Raw genomic sequence first — 22904 nt, 5'->3', positions numbered from 1 at the left:
GAGATGTGAAAGGATTTACCCCAGGCCACACAGTGAGGCAGTGCCTGGAAAGCCCTCATCTCCAGCCACATCCCAGGGTTCTGCAGGTTTGGGAGTGGGGTTAGGTACAGAGGGCACGTGTGTGGTGTCTACACGAGTGTGCACTTTTGGGGGTCACATGAGGTGTCTGCGCCTCCAAATGCTCTGCGGGGGTGTATGGAAGGTCTACACTACATGAAAATATTCTTTGGGTGGTGTCCACTATGGATGAAAATGCGTGCCGATGTAATGTCTCTATGGAAAGGGAACTAAAAACGGTTCCCAGAAGGGTGCCCATTGTGTGGAGGAATATGACAGGGGCTGAGGGGGTCACAGGCAGAGTGCAAGGGGAGATGCATCTCCAGGAAAGTGACTGCTGCCAGCTCCCAATGAGGGACGGCCCCCTTGGGACACCTCTGTCCAGGAGTGGTGCCCACCCCTCCCAGAACTTGGGGACCTCCTCTTTGGGGACTAAGCTTTCAGAGCTTGTAATAAATCTGATTTCATGTTCTTGGAGTTTGGAGGCAACTCTGATGAGTTAAATGGATATACATATCTGGAGTTCAAGACCAGGGGGCTGATAAACAGGCAGCTGCTGGAGGAGCTCATAGAGCGGCCCAGGAAGCTGTGCCATGTGCCAGGACCCCCACAGACTTTAGCCCAGTACACTACAGCTTTGCAAAGGGCATCTTCCCGGGTACTCACAGAGTCCTGTAGGGGTGAAGGCAGATTACTGATAGTATCCTGAGTTCATGAAGAGTACAAATCCAGAGTATTATCCATGGTTACCTCACGGCGGGGTGGCAGGGCCAAGGCCTCACCATCCGCATCAACTGCCCGGAAGGACTGGAGGATCAAGTTCTCATGTGTTTGTCTAAAAAGCAGTCACATCGCTGCATATACTGTGCTTTTTTCTAATTACCGTATGTGAAAAAGGAGGTATTCACCGTGTATCTGTACGGTGTGTCTGACAGGTATACCATGTGTGTATGATGGCTACACGCTCTGTGTGGTTAGGTTTTTGCTATGTGTATAAGGGATATAGAATGTGTATGAGGGAGATCTGTTTGCGGGGGATGTGCCGGGGCAGGGAGTCTATTGTGTGTGAGAGGGATTTGTCGTAGGGGGGACCTCTACATACAGTACATTATATTTTACCGTAATGACGGTACAATATTTGTAATGACTATATTCTGGGTAATGATATACAACATAAAAATGGTGCACTAATGCATATACTCATATTCTTTCTGTGCATATACTATGTAGGATGGGCACACACTGTGCATGATGGTATAGAGTCTGTGTGATTAGCATACCACATGTGTGTGATGAGTCCAACCTGATGTGGAGTACATATTGTGTACGCCTCTGTGAAGGTATACCCTGAGTGTGGTAGGTCTCCATTATGTGTGATGGTTGTATCTTGTGAGTAGTAGTATATAAGGCATATACAGTGTGGATATAATGGGTATACTGTTGTAAGTAAACATCTTGGCTGATAGGTATACTCTGGGGGAAGGATACACTATGTGATATGGATGCCCTCTGTGTGTGATGGGCATATACTATGACAAACATACATGGTGTGGGTTAAGTTTACAGGTAAGTGGGAGTACCTGCTACATATGGTGTATATAATAATTCATGAGTACTAGGTATATATAGTATATATAATGGATGTATTCTCTAGGATGAATGTACTGTGTATAGATGTGATGAGTATACACTTTGTGAGATAATTAAGCACCGTGTGATCTGTACACTGTGAAGGTGGGGGATTTTCTGTATAGGGAAGTTGTCGTTGGGACAGGTCTACTGAATGTGTCACATGTACCCTGTGTGTATGCAGCTTAGGATGGGAATATGGGGTATGTGCCTCATGTGAGCAGGCAGAGGGGAAGTTACCCTGCGGGGAGAGGGCGTGGCAGGAAGCAGTTGGATCTTGATCTGTTTCTAGAACCCCCAGACCCTTGAGCCCACCGACCACACTGTTTCAGGTTCTTCCTCAAGTTCTTCCTCAAATGCAACCAGAACTGCCTAAAGAATGCGGGGAATCCCCGAGACATGCGCCGCTTCCAGGTGGGTCTGAGGAGAGAGTTCTCCCCTGCAAACCTGCCCTATCCTGATGGGGCGGCCAGGGAGGCTGTGGCCCTGCCACCCTGAGAAATGCCCCAGGGACAGACCCCTGCACAGACCAGTGCTTTGGAGCCTGGTGCTTGCTGGGGGTGGGGCAGCTCTGTCTCAACTTAAGCTGGCTGCCAAGGGAGGCTTCATTAGAGTCCCACTTAAGGAGATGCTAATTGTGACATTTTTACATGATTAACAACCCAGCTAATTTGCATAGCGTGAAGCAGAGAGCAGCTGCCCTTAGCACATCCCCAACCTGCACACCCCGCCCAGTGAAGGGTAGGGGGGAGAAGGAGGTAGCCCCAATTTCCTCCCAAGAGCGGGGGCTCCTGCTGATGGGCTCTCAGGCCAATGCTCCCCCTCCATCAAAACACTCACTCCCATTCCTGCCTTGGAGCGCTAGGGATACAGCCTGTGGTACATGTGGGTGCAAAAACAGTAGCCACTCTGCCCAAGGAGTCAGAGATTTTCCTTCAGGGCTTTTGATTTTTCTAGCTCCTGGAGATCAGTTCCCCTGGGCAGCCAGAGATTGTGCATTTGAGGGTGTCACCTAACCCAGTTGGTCCCCCTCCCACCAACTCAGCTCCAGAGGGGCTGAAGCTCTTCCCCATGCCAGTGACCCTGAACTACAGTATCCAGCCACCGGCCTCAAGTTGCCAGTGCCCCCCAGCAGTCCCTTACTGGAAGCCCCAGCCAGGCTGGCCTTGGCTCTCCCCACAGGTGGTGGTATCCACAACGGTGAGCGTGGATGGACACGTGCTGGCCGTGTCCGACAACATGTTTGTGCACAACAACTCCAAGCATGGCCGCAGGGCGCGCCGCCTGGACCCCTCCGAAGGTCAGGATCCCCAGGCCAGCCCCGGCTGCCGCGGGCCCAGCCAGCCCCAGTCCCCACCTTGGCATGGGCCCCTGACCTGGCTCCTCTCCTGCCTCCCAGCTGCCACCCCCTGCATCAAGGCCATCAGTCCTGGGGAGGGCTGGACCACGGGCGGCGCCACCGTCATTGTCATCGGCGACAACTTCTTCGACGGGTTGCAGGTCGTGTTTGGGAACGTGCTCGTGTGGAGTGAGGTGGGCCGCTCCCGCCGGTCTCCCTCCCAGCCTGGGGCTGGACCCTGCCCTCGCCGGGTCAGAACCCGCAGGCCTCCCCTCTCCCCTCGCAGCTCATCACGCCCCACGCCATACGGGTGCAGACGCCCCCACGGCACATCCCTGGGGTGGTGGAGGTGACCCTGTCCTACAAGTCCAAGCAATTTTGCAAGGGAGCCCCCGGCCGCTTTGTCTACACAGGTAAGGAGTCAGGGGGCTGAAGGGAGGCCCAGGGTTGTGGGATGGAGCCCCACGCCGCACACACCAGCCCTGGTGTAGGAGTCAGCGAATAGCCAGGCCCCCTAAGCCCCTGCTGGCACTCACCCCACATCCCAGGACACCTCCTCTCCGGACCTTCTTTCCCTGTGCTTCTGTTTCCTTCCCTGGCCTCCACGTCCTCAGATGCCCTGCCCGGACATTCTCTCTGCCTCCGGCATTCTCCAGAGCAACTCCCCCCACCCCCTTCACCTTCTGCACTCCCCAGGGTCTAGAACATCTCCACAGGGAGATTTATTTCAAAGATGCCCCCAAATAGCTTGCTGCTCCCCAAATCTTCCCGGTTGTCTTGGTTCCCCCAAGCCACCGCAGGCTTCACGTTGCATGCACATGAACACACATACACACACACCTTGCATGAAGCCAGGGCGAGAAGTTAACACGAGACAGGAGTGTAAGCTACTCCTGAAGATGTGGCTTCATCCCCCTTCCCAGGTCTATCTGACCACTGGCCCGTATCCTCTCCACCTCCACCATCTGGCACTTTTCCCCATTCCCCCACCCCACCTAACAGACATTCACCAAGCCCTTCAAGGGGCACTGGACACTCAGTAGTGACCCTACTTACTGTCGGGGAGCTCCAGTATAAGAGTGAGGGGGGAACACAGGGAACACAGCATGAGGTGGGTAGAGTTACACAATAGAGGAGCTAGTGGTTGTCAGAGAAAACCTCCAGGCACGAGTGTGGACTAAACTGCTAAGCTGGAACCAGAGGGGTGAATAAGGAGGTAGAGATGAGGAGGAAAAGGCATCCCCGGAGAAGGAATGGCAAGTACGAAGACCGGTGAAGGAGTGCCTTACGTTTTAGGGGAAACTAAAGGAAATTCACTAAATCTAGAGTTGGAGGTGGAGAAGGTAGGTAGGGCTTTGAGGCTGGTCAGATAGGTCGGGGCCAGGCTACAGGAGGAGGTGAGGAGGAGGAGGAGGGCTTCGGGAGCCAGGTCAGGAGGCTGCAGCGTCCTCCCCAGAGCCCTGGGTGTGGGGCAGCCCACTCCTGGGACACAGGCATACCCTTAACGGTCAGGTGCCGCTGAGAGGCCACCAGAGCTGTGATACATGAAGACTGTTGGGTATTTTTTTTTCTTTTTTTATAATAAATAATTCACTCCTGATAAGACCAAATGCAGACAAAACTTTCCAGTCCTGCCCCTAGGAATACTGAAGCTAATATATACACAGTTGCCTTTTTTCTAATCACAAATGGGATCGTATAGTGCATGTGTGTTAATGCCAAGCAGCTGGCACAGGGCCTGGCTCAGTAAACATTTGTTGAATGAATGAGCAAGAAAGGAACTGAGGAAACTTCCCGAGCCTCGCTGACCCGAGTGCCCGGAGTTTTCCGAGAGGCTTGGGCTGGCCTTGGAGAAGGTCTGCAGCAAGGCTCCCGGACTGGTTGCTGGCGGGCTTGGCCCTGCTCTGGGGCCGTGCCTGGAGGGGCGTCCTCCAAACACCGCCCCTCTCCCCAGCCCTGAATGAGCCCACCATTGACTACGGATTCCAGAGGCTACAGAAAGTCATTCCCAGACACCCCGGAGACCCCGAGAGGCTGCCCAAGGTACTCAGAGGAGCGGGGCGGGGAGAAGGGTGTCCGGTGGCCGAGGGGAGAAGAGGCGGCTCCCGGCCCCTCTGCCGCCCCCGGGGCCGCCCCTCCGTCCGGCTGTTTTCCTCCTTGCCCCCAGGAAGTGCTGCTGAAGCGGGCGGCCGACTTGGCGGAGGCCCTGTACGGAGTGCCCGGCGGCAACCAGGTATGGCGCCTCCGCCCGCCTCCCCGCGCCGGGCCCGGGGCTGCCCGCTTCCCGGTGCCCGCGGCTGCCCCGGCCGTGCCCGCTCTTGTCTTCGCAGGAGCTCCTCCTGAAGCGCGCAGCAGACGTGGCCGAGGCTCTGTACAGCGCCCCCCGCGCGCCCGCGCCGCTCGGGCCCCTGGCCCCCAGCCACCCGCACCCCGCCGTCGTGGGCATCAACGCCTTCAGCAGCCCGCTGGCCATTGCCGTCGGGGATGCCACGCCAGGGCCGGAGCCGGGTGCGTCCCGCCGCCCTCGCCCTCCCAGCCGCCGGCGCAGCTCGGACTGCCCCTTCCCTGCCGGTGCGCGCCCCTGACGGCCGCTCTCCCGCAGGCTACGCGCGCAGCTGCGGCAGTGCGTCCCCCCGCGGGTTCGCGCCCAGCCCGGGCTCGCAGCAGAGTGGCTACGGCGGCGGCCTCGGAGCTGGCCTCGGCGGCTACGGGGCGCCGGGCGTGGCCGGCCTCGGTGTGCCCGCGTCCCCCAGCTTCCTCAATGGCTCCACGGCCACATCGCCCTTCGCCAGTGAGTGTCCCCTGCCTCCCGGGGAGTGGGGGAGGGACCAGGCCCCGGGGAGCAGAATGGGGCTCAGCCCAGCTCCATCCTAGCCTATGAGGGGTGGGGGGAGCTCCTGTCACCTGTCGCATGAGCACCGACCCTGGCCTTGCCCTCAGAGGCAAGGGCAGCCCTCTCTGTGTTCGACCTCTCTCTCTGTGCCTTTGGAGACCCAGCCCTCAACCCCGGAGCCGGGGCACTTCTTGCACTTTTAGTTCTCTTTGCTGACAGCAGTAGCGCACATCACTTCTAGCCTTCCCCTCCTACTGAAACGAGCTTTAACACGGGGACATCCTGCTTAAACCTAGTGGACCGCCAACCTTTCCGATCTTATGCCAGGACTTCAGGAGGAGGGCTGGTGCCCCCTGCCGGAAGCCCAAGGGAACTCAGGGCCCAAGAAAAGTAGGCTTCCACCTGGCCCCACGCCCCCCAGGAGAGGCAGGGGCCTGAGGAGGGAAGACGTGGCTCCCAGCAGTCTGGTTGGGCAGAGCCAGAATTCTGTGTAGTCAGACACCTGGACTCACAGTTTGTCCAAATCAGGAGCTGTCTGACATTCAGTTTCCTCTCTGTAAAACCAGATCGGTACCACCTGTTGCCTAGGGTTGTTCTCAGACCTGAATGTGCCACTGTGCATAAAGGGCCCAGACGCAGTTCAGAAAGAGTGTGTGAATTTACATCCCAGCACTGGCTGTGGGCATTAACCGTCTTCTGTCTGGCTTCTTGGGGTGGGCAGCTCAGAGCTGGGTGGATGGGCGACAGGGCGTTTATGCTTTTACCATGCACTGCCCTCAAGTCCCTCCTTCCAACAGCAAATTCCAGAACAGCCTGTCTGCAGGTTCTTATAGCTTAGCTATTCAGCAGACATGTTTTTAAAGCACCCAGCTTGGGGGATAGCTCCACCCCTGCTCACCTACAAGGAGCCTCCCCCATCAATTGTAAGAGAGATTGCACCTTGAGTCCTGGGAGACGCTGTTGTGCCAGAGGAATGGGGAAGGCTGGCCAAGAAGGCTTTTCCTGCCATTCCTTCCCCTGTCCCCTGTCATATGTTTGCTATTGATGAAGACCAACATATCTGGCACCTGCCTAGCCTTCCTTCCCATGGCCTACATCCTGAGTACTGCTCTTTTTGGCTGTAGGTTTGAGTCTGGCTCTCTACCTCTGGCCTGGGCTCAGTGTTTGGGACCAGAAGCCCCATGTTGCTGGTGTCCACACAGACCATGACCCTCCGGTGTCCCCACCAAGACTCCCGTCTCCCCTTTGCTCAGGGCAGGCTCCACTGCTCCTACTTCCCTTCAGTTCTGGACAATATTCTTACCACCTCTCTCAGGGTGCCCCCCAGGTCGAAGCTGGTGGAGTTTGGAACACCAGCCCCCCTTCTCCGCCGCACACACAGTGCAGTCAGCAGTGGAGGAACACACTGCCCCAGTGGGCAAAAGTCAGCCACCCGGGGTCTTCCCATTCAGCCAGGAGATCAAGAATTCTACAGCTGCTTAAGCCTCACTCCAGCATCAACTGGGGACACCCTGGGCTGGCCTAAGGGTCAGTCCCATCTGGTGGGATTGTCCTGTCCAGTCCCCATCCACTCCCCCTTGTGCACGACGCTTTGTGGTGAAGCTCCAGTGGGCATCATTCTCATTGAGTTTGCCAGGATGTGCCTGTAATGACCTCCAGAACTGTCCCTGCCAGAGGCTGTCTGCTCGGACCTCCCCTCTGTCTTCTGCTTCAGCCGCCAGCAGCCCTGGACTGAACCACATCTCCCAGTACTACCCAAGCTACAAAATGCGGCTGTGAGCTCTGGGCCTTGAGAGATACAGTACATTTTCTGGCATTTATTTCAAGCCCTCCATGGAGCTCCATGGGCCTCATGAGCTAGCAGTCAGCATTGTCTTAAAAGGAGACGGTGATCCATGGGGCCGAGTACATTTGGAACAGAGGCAGCTGTTGAAGGCATCACTGTTCCAAAGGGGGTGGGTGGGGGGTGTTCTGATACCAGAAGCATCTTTCTCATGCTGCTGGTTTCTTTCAGGAAACCCCCACCCTCATCCCATTGCCCGCTGCCTGGACAACACTCAAATCACAGACTTATTGGTCTTTAGAAGAGAGAGGCAGGGAATTGTGTTCAGATGAGGTTGTAGAAAGGGGAATCCAGAGATGGCCTGGGCAGGAGCCCCCAGGAGAGGAGGTTGCAAGAAAGGGGCAGGCGAAGGCTGTGTGCAGGAGGCTCCCTGGCTGTTCCCAGGAGAGCAAGCCACAGCCATGGGGGCTAGGGGGTTAGGGAACAGGAAGATCTGAGGATTTGGATCTCTGTACCTTTCTTTAAAATTGACCTGCTGGAAGAGGGAGATACAGGAGGCCTCCAGGACCAGGGCTGAATGTGATGAGGACCTGCATTAAGCTGGAAGAGAACAAAGTGTCGGGGGTTGGGGGCAGTGTAATTGGTAAGGGGAACATATTTGTGGGGGGAGTAAGGGTTCTTGTGTGAGCTGTGATCCTGGACAGAGGGGCCTTATAACAAGAGCCTATGTGTACCCCCCAAACTTCGTCCCTGGCCACTTGCCCCAGCTCTGCTATGAACCCTGACCTTTGACTCTAACCTTGATGCCCCAGGGCCCGTCAGTGTTTCTTAGTGTCTCAGAATCCCAGTGGTTTTCAGCAGGAATCCTAACCTGTTCCATTTCTTGCTCATGGCTCATCTTTGCGGGCACCTCTCAGTATCTGGTTTTGTTGGATGTTCTGGTTTTGCTTTCGTTTTTTGGGTTTTGTTTGTTTGTTTGTTTGTTTTTAACCTCATCTGGCCCTATCATCTCCAATGCTAAGAAAGGGTCTCCAGAACCCCCAAAAGGGCAAATGCTAGCCTGCAACCCCAGAGGCTCCCAGCCTGCCTCCAGACTCTACCCTGTACTGGTCTCCCCAGGACCCTCACAGCCCCCAGTGTGGGCTGAGCCTGGCACCCAGATCAGCAGCCCACACAGGGCATACTTCTCAAGCCAGGGCAGCAACCGAGCTGCTCACTCTGGTGCTGTCTCCCTGTTGTGTCTCCCACCGCCTTCCCTCCTGCGCCTGCCCCTCCCCGCCCTGGAGTCATGCCCTCTAGCCCCCCGCTGGCCACTGCCTCCTCTATGTCCCTCCCGGCGGCTGCCCCCACCACCAGCGTCTTCTCCTTCTCGCCTGTCAACATGATCACCGCTGTCAAACAGAGGAGTGCTTTCGCCCCCGTGCTGCGCCCACCCAGCTCCCCACCCCAGGCCTGCCCCAGAGCCCATGGAGAGGGGCTTCCAGGTGAGTGCTCCGTGCTGCCTCGCTGGAACCTGGCAGAGCAGCTGGGCCTGCGCAGCCCACTCCATCCACATCTCACAAGAGCTTCAAGCCAGGTGACCAGTTCTCCCTGGGGGTTGCAGAGGAGGGAGCTCCACAGGGGTTCAAGGAGGTCCATCTGGACCCCACTTCCCTGGGCCTCATAGCTTGGTACGGTCTCACTCTGGACCATCAAGGAGACAAGAATACCAGTTGGAGAAGGTCTGGAAACCACTTCGAGGCCTCATCCAGTTGAGCCCAGAGTAAAGACCCAACATGCAGAGCTGGAAAAACCCCACCGTGGGCTGCATGCCTTTGACATGTACCTCCCTATGTCCACTGGAGGATAGCATACACCACTGTGAGAGACCAGGTCACTTGCTGGATGGAGGGGGACTGACCTTAGATAAGGTTTAGCCCAGCTTCTCCTTCCCCATTTTACAGATAGGGAATTGAGACCAGGTCACCCCTCCTGCAGCCCATTAGTGAAATGATTGTTATTTGCCATTTATCAATCTCCTCCAAGTCAATATCCAACTTAAAGCCTGGGTTCTGACCAGTAGTGTATATAGCAAGTCAAAAAGAGTTGCATCCCTTAGAATAAGATGATTCTTGGGGTGGGCTTGTTAGGTGATGCTCTAGGATAACTCAAAGTGGAACACAGTTATATTTAGCCTTGTTTCCAAGTTTTGGATAATTTTTCTTAAACTAAGTGTGTCTGGATCTTAAAATGCAGGGAATAGGAAGGACAGAAGGCCACCAGTTTCTCCTGCAGCAAACCATGGGAAGGGGGTTAGAAAGAGGCAAGGGTGATGGAAGTGATGAATTTCGTGGGGGTGTGGGAGGAAGACATGCTGCTACCGCTGCATTAGGTATCTGTACTCCTGGAGGCTGACCTCTTCCCTTTGCTGTCCTGATACATGGCCGTCTGCTTCCTCACCTTGAGACAGGCCCTCTGAAGGAGACAGGCTGGGAAGAAGAGCCCAGAGTCATGTCTCTCGATTGAAGAAACTAGGGGGTCAAGGGCTTGGGGCTGTACCTCCTAAGAGGTCTGGGGGGCACACCTCACCTAACTGTCTGCAGTGCTGGGCCTAGGCTAGGACTGGGGGTGGCTGACTACCTTCAAGGCTCTTGATAGTTCTGCCCTCAAAAAGTGCCATATGTCCTGCATGCTGCCTCCAGTCGAGAGGGGCACAGGCTACACATGGCTTATGGCTCCCCTGCTTGGTTACTGCAGACCAGCCTTTTGAAGATTCTGACAAGTTCCACTCTCCAGCTCGGGGGCTTCAGGGCCTGGCGTACTCCTAATTATGGTAGGTCTCTGGCTGAGTCTTGCTTCCTTCCTGACCTTGGATGGGCTCTCTCCGAAAGACTTTACCAGGGATGGGGAGTTGGGGTCCATGTCTCCCTCTCCAGGGCCCATCTAGACAGCTGTCTGGGCCACATAGCCCAGCCCAGTGGCCCAGGCTGATCAAGAGGCGAGAAGTGGCTTCCTGTCCCCTTGCAGCCAGCCTTCCTACAGGACCTTCGTCTTTTCCTCTCCCCACCAGGTCTACAGGTGTCCCCACTGAGCCCGGACTAGTGGTCCCTCCAGGATTCACGCCCATGCCCTGGATGGCAGCACAGATGCAGGGCCAGGGCTGCAGGCAGACTTCAACCCACAGGCCTGAACAGGGAGAGGCCTTCCTCCCTGTGCTCAAGGGCTCCTCAGTCCCACAGGTTTCTCTCACCTCCCTTGAGGCTGGTTGGAAGCCCCAGCACTGTGCTGATGCTCTTGTTAGGAGAGCATCCCGTGGAGGTGCTGGATGCCCGACCTCACTTGCTGGGTCGGTTCCTCTGGAAGAGATGGACCTTTTGCAGACCAAGGGCATCTGGTGACAGGAGCATGGGATGGGGAGTATGATAAGGAGCTCAGGGAGAGGTGGCCTGGGGATGTCCTGTTTGCGTCTGACCCATCTCAACCATCCCGGCATCCCAACTACTCTCCAGGACAAGGGGTGGAGCCCAGCAGCCTCAGGAGGCCTGCCTAGGCTCCCATGGAGCTTCTGACAGCCACTTGATTCTGTGGCTGCCCCACTTCCTTTGAGTCCTGAGCACTCACGCTTGCCACATCATGAATCCCGGTGCGGGCTTTGGGCATGAAGGGTGCAGAAGAGGAGGTGCCAGGCCCCCTGGTTGTGGATCTTGCCCTCAATGGATGTCTCATGGACTCTGGCCCCACACACAGATGACTGGCTGGCCCCATAGAACCATGGAACGAGTCCAGCTGCCCCTGGTCTCATACTCTGCTCTGCTGAGGTTGGAGAAAACAATAAACACAGGTGCAGGTGGCCACCCAGCCTCTCTTGTCTGCTTCCTTGGTGTGGGTCTGCCTTTCTCAGCAGCTCTGCAACTCTAAACCATGTCCCTGGGCAGCCTTCTTATACCTTGGACTTTTTCAACAGCATCAGAGTTCAACTGAGCAAGTATTCCCTGCCCCATATCTGCTCTTGGGTACTGAGTTGGGGGGTTTGGGGAGGGGTGGGAAGACCCAGGACACGGGCTCAGCCCTGAGAACTCTGGCTGGGAGCCCATTCTGGGCACTGAGGACTCAGTCCCCCAGCTGTCTGAGCAGGACCAAAGTTGGGGGTGTCAGAAGGACATTGCTGGGAACCAGAACAGAGCCAACTAAATACTACCCAGATGTACAGTGGCTCAGGAGTGAAATCCTTCTTGACTGGAGGCTGCTGGGTGGGGCAAATTTTGGCTCCTAGGATTGCGTGATTAAGTGACACCCCAAACCTCCTCCCTCCTTCCCAGGCCTAGGCACTTTCCATCTCTCCTGTCTCAGAGTTTGGGAGGATGGGTGGTAGAAAGGCAAGATTCCCAGGCTCATTTACCCAACTTCTAGGATGAATCCCAGTTGTCCCCCTGAAACGTGTTCCCTAGACCCCAAAGGTCTAGCTTTCTGACACTGGAAGCCACTTTTTTGATGCACTGTCCAGAGATCCCAGGGTCCAACTCCAGGCCTCAAGCTTCCTTTTCTCTCCTCCCGACAGCAGTCCTTTGCTCTGACCTCTGGAAACCTGTCCTTCCCCAACCCATGAGCCCATGCCTTGCAGCCCTCTGGACAAATAATACTTGCCAAGGCAGATAGGCTGGCCCTGTCCTTTAGAGTCCTCCACTTTCCTCTCTTGTGTTCCTGCCAATACCTGGGATTCATCTCACCGGGGCCTGTGATAAGATAGCCTCCTACCTAAGAATCCTGCTTTATTCTCAGTGCTCGCCTGGCCTCCCCTCAGTTCCTGCCTTCAGCCTGTGTTGCAGAGCCCCAAAGCCTGCCAGCCATGCCCTGCTCCATTCAGGCTCCGAGCAGTTTCCACGGTCCAGGGCCCTCCCAGGTTGATAATCTGCTGAGCTCTAATCTGTACCAGATGCAGGTTATTACCGGTTCCTGGAATGGGTCAGGTGCCGTGGTTGGTATAAGTAAGGTCCTAGCCTAGTGACAGTCCTGAGGCCTTGTAGACAAGACAGGATTGATTGGTTCATGGGGACTGACCCCTGCAGGTGCTGGACATCCCAGGCCAGTGGTGGAGGTTCTAACCTTGCCCCAGTGCCTACGTTCATATCAGTCAGAGTGGCATCATGCACCCGGAATGGAGGTCGTCTTCGTGTGGATTCCCCCAGGAGCAGAGCCTGAGACAAAGATTTGTGCTCAGAGGGTTTATTTGGGAGGCAATCTCAGGAAGCACCAGTGAGGGAGGGGGGAAGGGAGGCAGGGAGAGTAAGGGAGCCCAATACAGTGTGCTTGTGAGCAAGTTGCTCCTGTGAGTTTTCTGGAGCTTAATCCCACCAGGGAACTCTGGGAAACTGTATAAAACACACGCCTCAGAGATTTCCCACCTGAGGGGCGAGGGAGCTTGTGTACTTACTTATACACCGACTTCTGTCAGTCAGTGATCAGAAGCTTCCGGGGGCAGCAGGAGGGGAGCACCACCTTCCTGGAACTTCTAGGTGGCGTCGCAGGTGGTAACAGGCCCCAGAAGCTAGAGAAAGCTCTCAGGGGAAGAGATGCAGTGCTGGCAGATGGGGTCAGACAGGTGTACACTGAAGAGGTAAAGATGAGGGGGTCTGGATGGGGCACAACAGTGTGTACTGGAGGTGGCCCCGGGCCGTCAGCCTGTGGAAGAGGAAGTTTTTCCTAGTTGAAGTAAGTATGAATTTTTCGTCATCTGTAGGTCCTGCCTTTCCTGGGACCAGGTGACAGAAATTCTGTTCAGACTGTTTCTAGTTGAGGTACCAAGATGCCAGGTGACAAAGGGGCCCTTCCCAGCATCAGCCTACTGCCAGGCTTTCTTTCCACAGGGCCGATGGGGTGGAAGTAAGATGGGGGTCAGATACTTGGTTGCTTGACCTTTAGAGAGAGAACATCTCCCAGGAAATCCTCTGCTTCCTTCCCACATATGTTTCCCAGCAGAACCAGGCTGCTGTGCCCTGCATCCTCGAGCAGCCTCTGGGGCTGTACTTGGCTCAGACAGGACCCACTGTGGACAGGTCTCACTGACTCAAGGGAAGCCCAGCAGCAGCTTTGACCAGCCCTACTGCTGACTGTTTTGCAAAACGTCCTCATTCTTCCCATTCCTGCCCTTATTGGCAGGGCCCTTATCGTTTTCCAAAAAGAAAAATCTCCCAGGGAACTCTTTGGTGGTCCAGCTCTTTCACTACCGTGGCCTGGGTTCAATCCCTGGTTGGGGAACTAAGATCCCACAAGCCACACGGTGCAGCCAAAAACAAAGAAAAAGAAAAATCTCCCAGAAAAATGGAAACTGATATGCAGTGCAGAAAGGATGGTCTTTTCAATAAATGGCATTAGGTCAACTGGATATTCATAAGACAAAATGAAACTTGACCTCTACCACATACCGTTCACAAAAATCAGTTAAGATGGATTGTGGACCTAAATGTGAAAGTTAAAAAAATAAAGCCTCATGCCCTTGAAGATAAACTAGTAGTTGTTTGCCAGAGTAACCTCTAAAGTCTATTTCCCCCGCCATATGGTCAACTTAGAATGAGGCAAGCATTAAACATGGTTGAGGTGGTTCAAGTGGACCCCCAAATCTCTTTTCTCTTCCCGAGGATGATTTCTCCAAATAGGAAAAAATTCACAGATCACACACAGTGTCTTTGTCCCCTAGAAGAGCCAGGCTCTTCAGTGATTCTCAGAAGCTCCTCGCTCTTGCACCTGGGCCGGCCACCCTCCCCTCCCTGTCCACACCTTTGCACGTATACCCACAAGCTTCCTTCCTCTGCTGCCATTCCAGTACATGGTAACAACACCCTTTGGGTGACCGAAGGGCATGAGCCACCTTGAAGCCACCAGCTTTGAAGTCTGGTGTTCATAAGAACACCACACCAGACAAGCTCTCTCTCACCAACCCCAACATGAGAGCCCTCCTATCACTTGTTTCACACTCCCTTGCTCTTCACTCTCATTAAGGGATTTTTTGATAACTAGAATTTCTTAGTTGAATGTAGTCTAAGTTATCAATCTTTTCTTTATGGTTAATGTTTCTTGTATCCTTTTTAGAAATCTTCACCTACCCCCAAATCAAGAAGATATTTTTTATGTAGCTATAATTTATTGCCACATTTAGTGTATTAAATTGTAACAGGTATTTCTGATTCTTACTCCCCACTTCTCCCTTAAAAAAAAGCATTTGTTAATTTAGCATACCTCCCTCTGTCTGTTCCATGAAACTAATTTCTTTTTTTTTTCATCTTTATTGGAGTATAATTGCTTTACAATGGTGTGTTAGTTTCTGCTTTATAACAAAGTGAATCAGTTATACATATACATATTTTCCCATATTTCTTCCCTCTTGCGTCTCCCTCCCTCCCACCCTCCCTATCCCACCCCTCTAGGTGGTCACAAACCACCAACCTGATCTCCCTGTGCTATGAGGCTACTTCCCACTAGCTATCTACCTTAAGTTTGGTAGTGTATATACGTCCATGCCTCTCTCTCGCTTTGTCACAGCTTACCCTTCCCCCTCCCCATATCCTCAAGTCCATTCTCTAGTAGGTCTGTGTCTTTATTCCTGTCTTACCAAGAAGATACTTTGATTTTTATATATGGTGTGAGCTAGGGGTCAAGTTTATTTATTTTTTGTATGGATAGTCAACTGGTTCATCACCATTTATTAAAATGACCATCTTTTCTCCACTGCAAGTCAGTGGCACCTTTATCATAAATTAAGTTTCCATATGTGTACGGGTCTTTTTGTCTACCTTTATACCAATTCCACACTATCTTAATTTCTTTAGATTTATAGTAAGTTTTGATATCCAGTACAGCAAATTGTCGAACTCAGTTCTTCATGATTATCTTAGCTACACTTGGTCCTTTGCATTTCCATTTGAATTTTATAATCAATTTATTAATTCTTTGTGTGTGTGTGTGTGTGGTACGCGGGTCTCTCATTGCTGTGGCCTCTCCCGTTGCGGAGCACAGGCTCCGGATGCGCAGGCCCAGCGGCCATGGCTCATGGGCCCAGCCGCTCCGCGGCATGTGGGATCTTCCCGGACCGGGGCACGAGCCCGTGTCCCCTGCATCGGCAGGCGGACTCTCAACCACTGCGCCACTAGGGAAGCCCAATTTATTAATTCTTTAAAAGCCTCCTGCATTTTCATTGAGATTGTATTGAATTTATAGATCAGTTAATGGAGAATTGATATCTTTAAAATGTTGAATATTTCAATCTATGAATATTATGTATTGTTCCATTTATTTAAATCTTTTAAACTTCTCTTAACAGTATTTTATAGGCCTCTGTGTGGAAGTCTTACACATCGTTTATTTTTTCCTCAGTATCTGATTATTTTATGCTGTTATATATGATATCATTTTCTTAATTCCACTTCCTAGCTATTTGTTGTGGGTTTATAGAAATACAGTTGATTTTTGTACAATAACCTTGTATTCAGCAACCTTGCTTAGCTCACATATAGTAATACTTTATCCATAGATTATCTTGGATTTTTTTTTAGTTTATTTTTTGGCTGCATTGGGTCTTCACTGCAGCACATGGACTTTCTCTAGTTGCAGCAAGCAGGGGCTACTCTTTATTGTAGTGCACGGGCTCTAGGCGCATGGGCTCAGTAGTTGTGCTCACGGGCTTAGTTGCTCCGTGGCATGTGGGATCTTCCTGGACCAGGGATCGAACCCGTGTCCCCTACGTTGGCGGGCGGATTCTTAACCACTGCGCCACCAGGGAAGTCCCATCTTGGATTTTCTTAAGTTGATAATTATGTCTTCTGTAAAGGACAGTCTTATTTCTTCATTTCCAATCCTTATTTCTTTTCTTTCCTTTTCTTGCCAAAATACATCACTGCTGCCTTCAATACAATGTTAATTAGAAGTAGAGTTAGTGAGTAATTTTATTTTGCTCCTGATCTCAAAAGGTAAACTTCTAACATTAAGTATCATGTTTGGTTTTAGAGCATCCTTCTACTCCTGAGTTTCTAAAAAAAAATTTAATTATGAATAGATGCCAAATTTTATGAAATGCTCCTGTGCATACATTGAGAGAATCGTGTGAATTTCTCCATTATTTTGTTAATGTGCTGAATTACATTCATTATATGTCTCATGTTAAACCACTGCATTAACTGCATTAATTGTATGCTTAATGGTACACTTCCATGTCTCCTTTACCCAGGGTATACCATTTGTTAACATATAGTTCCATTCTCTCTCTCTCTCTCTCTCTCTCTCTCTCTTTCTGTCTCTTTCTCTTTCTTTATCTCTATCTCTTTCTCTCTTTGTGCTACTCTCCCAGAATGTACCCATTGGTCCTCACCTTCCCCATTTCTCTTCAAGAAGCTAGGTTTCTGGGAAACAAAATGCAGAGATCCGAAGACCACTTCAGTACTTCACCCTGTCATGATACCTTCTGCTGCCTTCTGGGAGAGGGGGAGGGAAAAACACAAGAACAAAAGCAAATCAGTCTCTCACTAAGTCATTCTACCTCGATTCTAACCTGTCTGTCCTCAGCTGGACTCTGAGCTCTGGGTCTCCTCTTTTGGAGTTCCAGAAAGGTGCTCGTGGACCGTCTGTCCAAGAGCCCCTACCTCCACTCACTTCTCAAAGGGGAAGGTGTCCACCCCCACTCCCACCCCCTCCTTGCCTCAGTCCTGGCAGGGAGCACAGAGAGCCACCCCCAGGTAGATGGGGGTGAGGGGGGCAAGTGCTGGGATTAGAGCTGAGGGGACTGCCAAGGGGAAGGAGGGGTGTTCTGAGTCCATAGACACCCCCCACTGGAGACAGACTGGAAGAGACTTCATGATTCTAAAGATATAGAAGAGGCTTCCCACCAGGGCAATAACAGAAACTAGACTGTTTCTGCACGACGGAAAAAGAGCCAAGTGTTTAAAAGGGGAAGGAAAACACCGTCAACAGCAGGTCTGTTATTCCTTGGGGCCCAGCATCCTGGCATCTTGGTTCTCCAAAGCCTTTCCTTCCTCATTCCCTGCCAGCCTGGGAGTGAACGCTGCCCCTGAGAGACCCTTCGCTGTGCAGTGGGCCCCTCGAGCTGGGCTTCCAGGGTTCCCAGGGGAGGTGTAGGTGCCTCTCCATGGCTAGGGTGTAAGGGGCTATCCATCTAGCACCATGGCCAAGGGCCACGCTATAGTGGGCAGCCATCCTGTGAGTCCAGTTCCTGAAGGCCTGCCTTAGGGTGGAGGGTTGGGCAGGAAAGCCCTCTGGCCTGCGTCCCTGCCCCTGCTGCCTCTCTTGGGGTTCCCCCAACTGGGAGCCTAGCCCCCTCCACACATCCAATCCCTCACCCAGAGCCTGAGTCCACCTTCCGGTGGGTGGAGGAGGGTCTGGCCACTGAGGCTGGCACCGACTCAAGCCCAGCCAGCTTTGGCTTCTGTGGCGAAAGCGGGTTTGTCTGGGCTGCTCCCCAGGCCCTTCTTGGAGCCGGGCCCAGAGGGCCACCTCGCCAAGACAAACTGTGGCTGCCGCGTGGAATGTGGTCGAGTGGCTGCTCAGCAAGCCTGAACCCGGCAGGCCTGTCAGTGATGCCCCCGCGGTTCTGCAGTGTGGAGCCCTACAGGGTCCCCAGGGTCAGGTCAGGCCAGGCCGGGAGCAGGTAACAAGAGGCTGCCAGTTGTAAAGCAACTATACTCCAGTAAAAATTAATTTAAAAAAAAAATTGGCTGCCAGGCATCGCTCTGTCCCTTTTTGAGTGAGGTGGGGCATCCCTTCTCTTGGTCTCATCTGAAAACCAAAAACTCATAATCAAGCCTCAAGGTTGACAGAATTCCTCCAAGCCCACTTCCCCGGGGGAGCAGCTCAGTAGCAGAAGGTGGGGGAGGAGGGGCTGCAGGGAGGCATATGTGCCTGTGTGCGTACGTGTGGAGTCGGGGCTGACAGAGCAGGAGAAAGAGAGGTAGCAAGGCCTCTTCTTCCCTCAACACTGCCCAGGAGGAGTGGCGACATTGACATTTAGACCCACAACTTATGCAGCACTTGCCGTAAGGGGATTCCCTGGAAGCAGAGCCTGAAATGGGGGCTGGGGTGCATGTGGAAGTGCTCTCTAGAAGAAAAGGGCTGAGGGAGGCAGGACAGGGCTGGGGTGGGGATGGGGGGATGCTAAGTAAGAATGTGGTATCAGCGGAGCCTAACCTGATGCCATAGGGAGCCCTGGAGCTTGAAGGGCATGACAGTTGGCAAGGAGATGGCTGTAATACCCCTGGGCGCATGGGCTTAATTGCTCAGTGGTATGTGGGATCTTCCCAGACCAGGGCTCGAACCTGTGTCCCCTGAATTGGCAGGCGGATTCTTAACCACTGCTCCACCAGGGAAGTCCCTCTGTAGGTTTACTTTCTGCCCCACATACCCCAGATTTGGAACAGAAGAAGCTGGCAACTCAGAAATGCCAGTGGGTGAAAAGAACAACAAAAGGCCCCAACAAAAACCTGCTGTCTCTCTAGTCAAGAGACCAAGAAAGGAGCAACCCGGTAAGACAGAAACTTTTAGACAAAAAAGTTTATACTCCAGTCAAATCCCCCAGAAGAAACTGTAGCCCCACCTATACTCACACCAGCAAAGGCCCAGTGGGGAGCCTAAACTTCCATCCTGTCCAGGCTGCAAGGAGGTACCCCAACACCCTGCCAGTGTGATGCCAGAGAAGACCAAGTAAAGGGCAGAGACTTTCATCCCCGCTGGCTGGCGATGAGGCCTCCCCTGGGGCCTCACTCGTGTTTCACCATGTTAGTGAAAACCATGTGAAAAGCCTGCATTTCCACCCCACTCAGCAGTAACAAGGGGCTTCTCATTCTCCCTGCTGGGATGGTGTCACAAGAAACCTAATGAGTCAGGACTTTGACCATGGCCCAGAGGTAAAAAGTCTACCCCCAACCTGTGGTGTCAGTGGAGATCACACTTGGAGCCAGACCTCCCACCTCTGCCCATCAGTGAAAAGGAACACCACTCCCTGGGTGTCAACAGAGGTCAAGTGAGAAACTTAGACTCTCTACCTCTGTCTGGCAGCACCCCGCCTTGCCCTGGTAGCCTGGTGTCAGAAAAAGCCAGTTAAAATATAAAATTTCGGGGCTTCCCTGGTGGCACAGTGGTTGGGAATCCTCCTGCCAATGCAAGGGACACGGGTTCAAGCCCTGGCCCGGGAATATCTCACATGCCGCAGAGCAACTAAGCCTGCGAGCCACAACTACTGAAGCCTGTACGCCTAGAGCCCGTCCTCCACGACAAGAGAAGCCACTGCAATGAGAAGCCCGTGCACTGCAACGAAGAGTAGCCCCCACTCGCCGCAACTAGAGAAAGACCGCACGCAGCAACGAAGACCCAATGCAGCCAAAAATAAATAAATAAATAAAATATATATTTTTTTTAAAAAGTTAACATTAGTGTCAACCAAGTCCCAGAAGGAAAGATAAAAAAGTTAGGACTGAAAAAATACTTGAAGAAATAACTGAAAAATGTTCATTTCTCACTCAGGTCTTAAGGGCCCCAACCTCTGAGAAAGGCAATTCCATATTTTTGTGCTTCTTATACAGCTGTAATTAAAAGAACATCTGTGGGTTTCCCTGGTGGTGCAGTGGTTGAGAGTCCGCCTGCCGATGCAGGGGATGTGGGTTTATGCCCCGGTCCAGGAAGATCCCACATGCCGCGGAGCAGCTAGGCCTATGAGCCATGTCCGCTGAGCCTATGCATCCAGAGCCTGTGCTCCGCAACGGGAGAGGCCACAACAGTGAGAGGCCCACGTACTGAAAAAAAAAAAAAAGAACATCTGTAACTTCAAAGTTCCAAGAAACCTGAGGATTTGGGCCACTACATTGTTTCTGCAATTCCTCCTACACGCAGAGTTTCGTAAGCAATAGTTTGACATTCAATTTTAAGCCTTTGGCCTTTATTTCTTCCACACTTTCCAAGCTTTCACAGACTTGGGGGCATTTAGCTTGTGTCTTATCTCACAGGCTAGAACCACCGTTGTCTTCCTCTCCGTGGATATCAAACAGGTTTCATCTCAAGCACATTCTAGTACATATGGTGTCTTGGTTCAAATTAGAAAAAGACGTCCCTTTTTCAAGTAAAACAAACAAAAAAAGATATTATATTATCTGTTTCTTAACAATAATAACTAAGACAAATATACAGGGACTTCCCTGGTGGTCCAGTGGTTAAGACTTCACCTTCCATTGCAGGGGGTGCAGGTTCATACCTGGTCGGGGAGCTAAGGTCCAACATGCCTTGCAGCCAAAAAACCAAAATATAAAACAGAAGCAGTACTGTAACAAATTCAGTAAACATTTTTTAAATGGTCCACATCAAAAAAAAAAATCTTAAAAAAAAAAAAAAGACAAATATACACGAGCACCTGATCCCTCCCAAAGCTGAGAGCATTTTGTGTCACCTGGTACCTGGGCTGGAGGAGTATTCCTAGATGAAGACTGTGTTGTCTCCAGGGACTTCTCTGGTGGCCCAGTGGTAAAGAATCCGCCTTCCAATGCAGGGGTTGTGGATTTGATCCCTAGTCAGGGAATTGAGATCTCACATGCCATGGGGCAACTAAGCCTGCATGCCACAACTACTGAGCTTGTGCGCCTCAACTAGAGCCAGTGTGCCACAACTACAGAGCCCACATGCTCTGGAACCGCGCGCCACAACTACAGGCCCACACTCCCTGGAGCCTGTGTGCCACAACTAGAGAAGAAAAAAACCCGCACACCACAAGTAGAGAGAAGCCCATGCACCTCAATGAAGAGCCTGCGCACTGCAACGAAAGATCCCGCATGCCTCAGTGAAGATCCTGTGTGCCACATCTAACACCCAATACAGCCAAAAATAAATTAAATAAATAAATCTTTTTTTTAAAAAAAAGAGAGCTTCCCTGGTGGCGCAGTGGTTGAGAGTCCACTTGCCGATGCAGGGGACGTGGGTTCGTGCCCCGGTCCAGGAAGAGCCCACATGCAGCGGAGCGGCTGGGCCCGTGAGCCATGGCCGCTGAGCCTGCACGTCCGGAGCCTGTGCTCTGCAACGGGAGAGGCCACAACAGTGAGAGGCCCGTGGACCGCAAAAAAAAAAAAAAAAGAATGTGTTGTCTCCAGAATCCAAAGAGACCACCAGTCACTGTGCTTTCTTCTTTGTGGTGGAGGATGCAAGATGCAGCAATTAGTCTTTTACTTTGGAGGAAATATCATGGCATGCCCTTGATGAATGGATCCCATAGGACCTTACCAAAGTGGCAGTTTCCTGAATCTTCATAGGGTTTATTTCCCACTATCTGGAGTGTGTGTGTCTTACCAAGGTCTCTAGTGTGCTAGCTGTGTCATGTTCATCCTGACCAACCAGTATGATGTCAGCAATGTAAAGAACCATTGTAGCATTCTTCACAATGTACAGATGGTCCAGATATATTCAAACTATATTATGATAGAGACCGGGAGAGTTAACATCAGTGTGAAACTCCAAGTGATTATTTTCGATCATTCATTGTGAACTAGAACTGTTTCTGATCCTCTTTTCTAACTGGGATGGAATTCTAATATGGAATTCACCGTATTAACAAACTGAAAAAGAAAAATAGAAATGATCATCTCAATAGATGCAGAAAAAAGCATTTGACAAAATCTAACATTCATTCCTGATAAAAATTCTCAGCAAACTAGGATTAGAAGGGAACCTTCTCAACATGATAAGGGGCATCTATAAAAACCTAATAGCTAACGTCAAACTGAATGTTTCCCTCCTAAAATCCACTCTTACCACTCTTGTACTTCTTTGATCTACAGATTTATATCTTTCACCAAAGTTGGGGAGTTTTCAGCCATTGTTACTTAATTCCTATTTGATATAGTACTGGAAGTTCTAGCAAGTGCAATAAAGCAAGAAAAAGAAATAAAATGCTTAATACTGTAAAGGAATAAATAAAATTACCCCTATTGATAGATGGTATGATCATCTATGCAGAAAATTCTAGGGAATCTATATTTTTTTAAAGTCCTATATCTAATAAGCAAGTTTAGCAAGGTCACAAGACTTGAGATCAATATACAATATTCCATCATACTTCAATGTATTAGCAACAAGGGGCTTCCCTAGTGGCACAGTGGTTAAGAATCCGCCTGTCAATGCAGGGGACACGGGTTCGAGCCCTGGTCCGGGGGGATCCCACATGCCGCAGAGCCATTTACAATAGCTCCAAAAAAATGAAATACTTGAATATATCTAACAAAACATATACAGGATCTGTATGCTAGAAA

The 22904-nt window shown here is 51.9% G+C and overlaps 1 protein-coding gene across 1 annotated transcript in view; it reads left to right on the top strand.

The window, feature by feature from the left end:
- Positions 1 to 10798, top strand: part of EBF4 (EBF family member 4) — a gene marked incomplete at its 5' end in the record, with an annotated part of 54459 nt that extends 43661 nt beyond the window's left edge. The window contains 11 exons of the mRNA XM_082671460.1: positions 2019 to 2100; positions 2869 to 2986; positions 3086 to 3219; positions 3312 to 3438; positions 4980 to 5068; positions 5193 to 5258; positions 5356 to 5533; positions 5628 to 5816; positions 8928 to 9125; positions 10378 to 10453; positions 10691 to 10798. Coding sequence (XP_082527586.1) covers positions 2019 to 2100; positions 2869 to 2986; positions 3086 to 3219; positions 3312 to 3438; positions 4980 to 5068; positions 5193 to 5258; positions 5356 to 5533; positions 5628 to 5816; positions 8928 to 9125; positions 10378 to 10448 — 1252 coding nt within the window. The 3' untranslated portion in view covers positions 10449 to 10453; positions 10691 to 10798. The remainder of the gene's footprint in view (positions 1 to 2018; positions 2101 to 2868; positions 2987 to 3085; positions 3220 to 3311; positions 3439 to 4979; positions 5069 to 5192; positions 5259 to 5355; positions 5534 to 5627; positions 5817 to 8927; positions 9126 to 10377; positions 10454 to 10690) is intronic.
- Positions 10799 to 22904: the final 12106 nt, after the last annotated feature.

This window comes from Grampus griseus, assembly GCF_964374135.1.
Source record: "Grampus griseus genome assembly, chromosome: 14".
Taxonomy (NCBI): Eukaryota; Metazoa; Chordata; class Mammalia; order Artiodactyla; family Delphinidae; genus Grampus; species Grampus griseus.
Note: the sequence above shows the minus strand (reverse complement) of the source record. Positions and strands in the feature narration are given on the sequence as shown.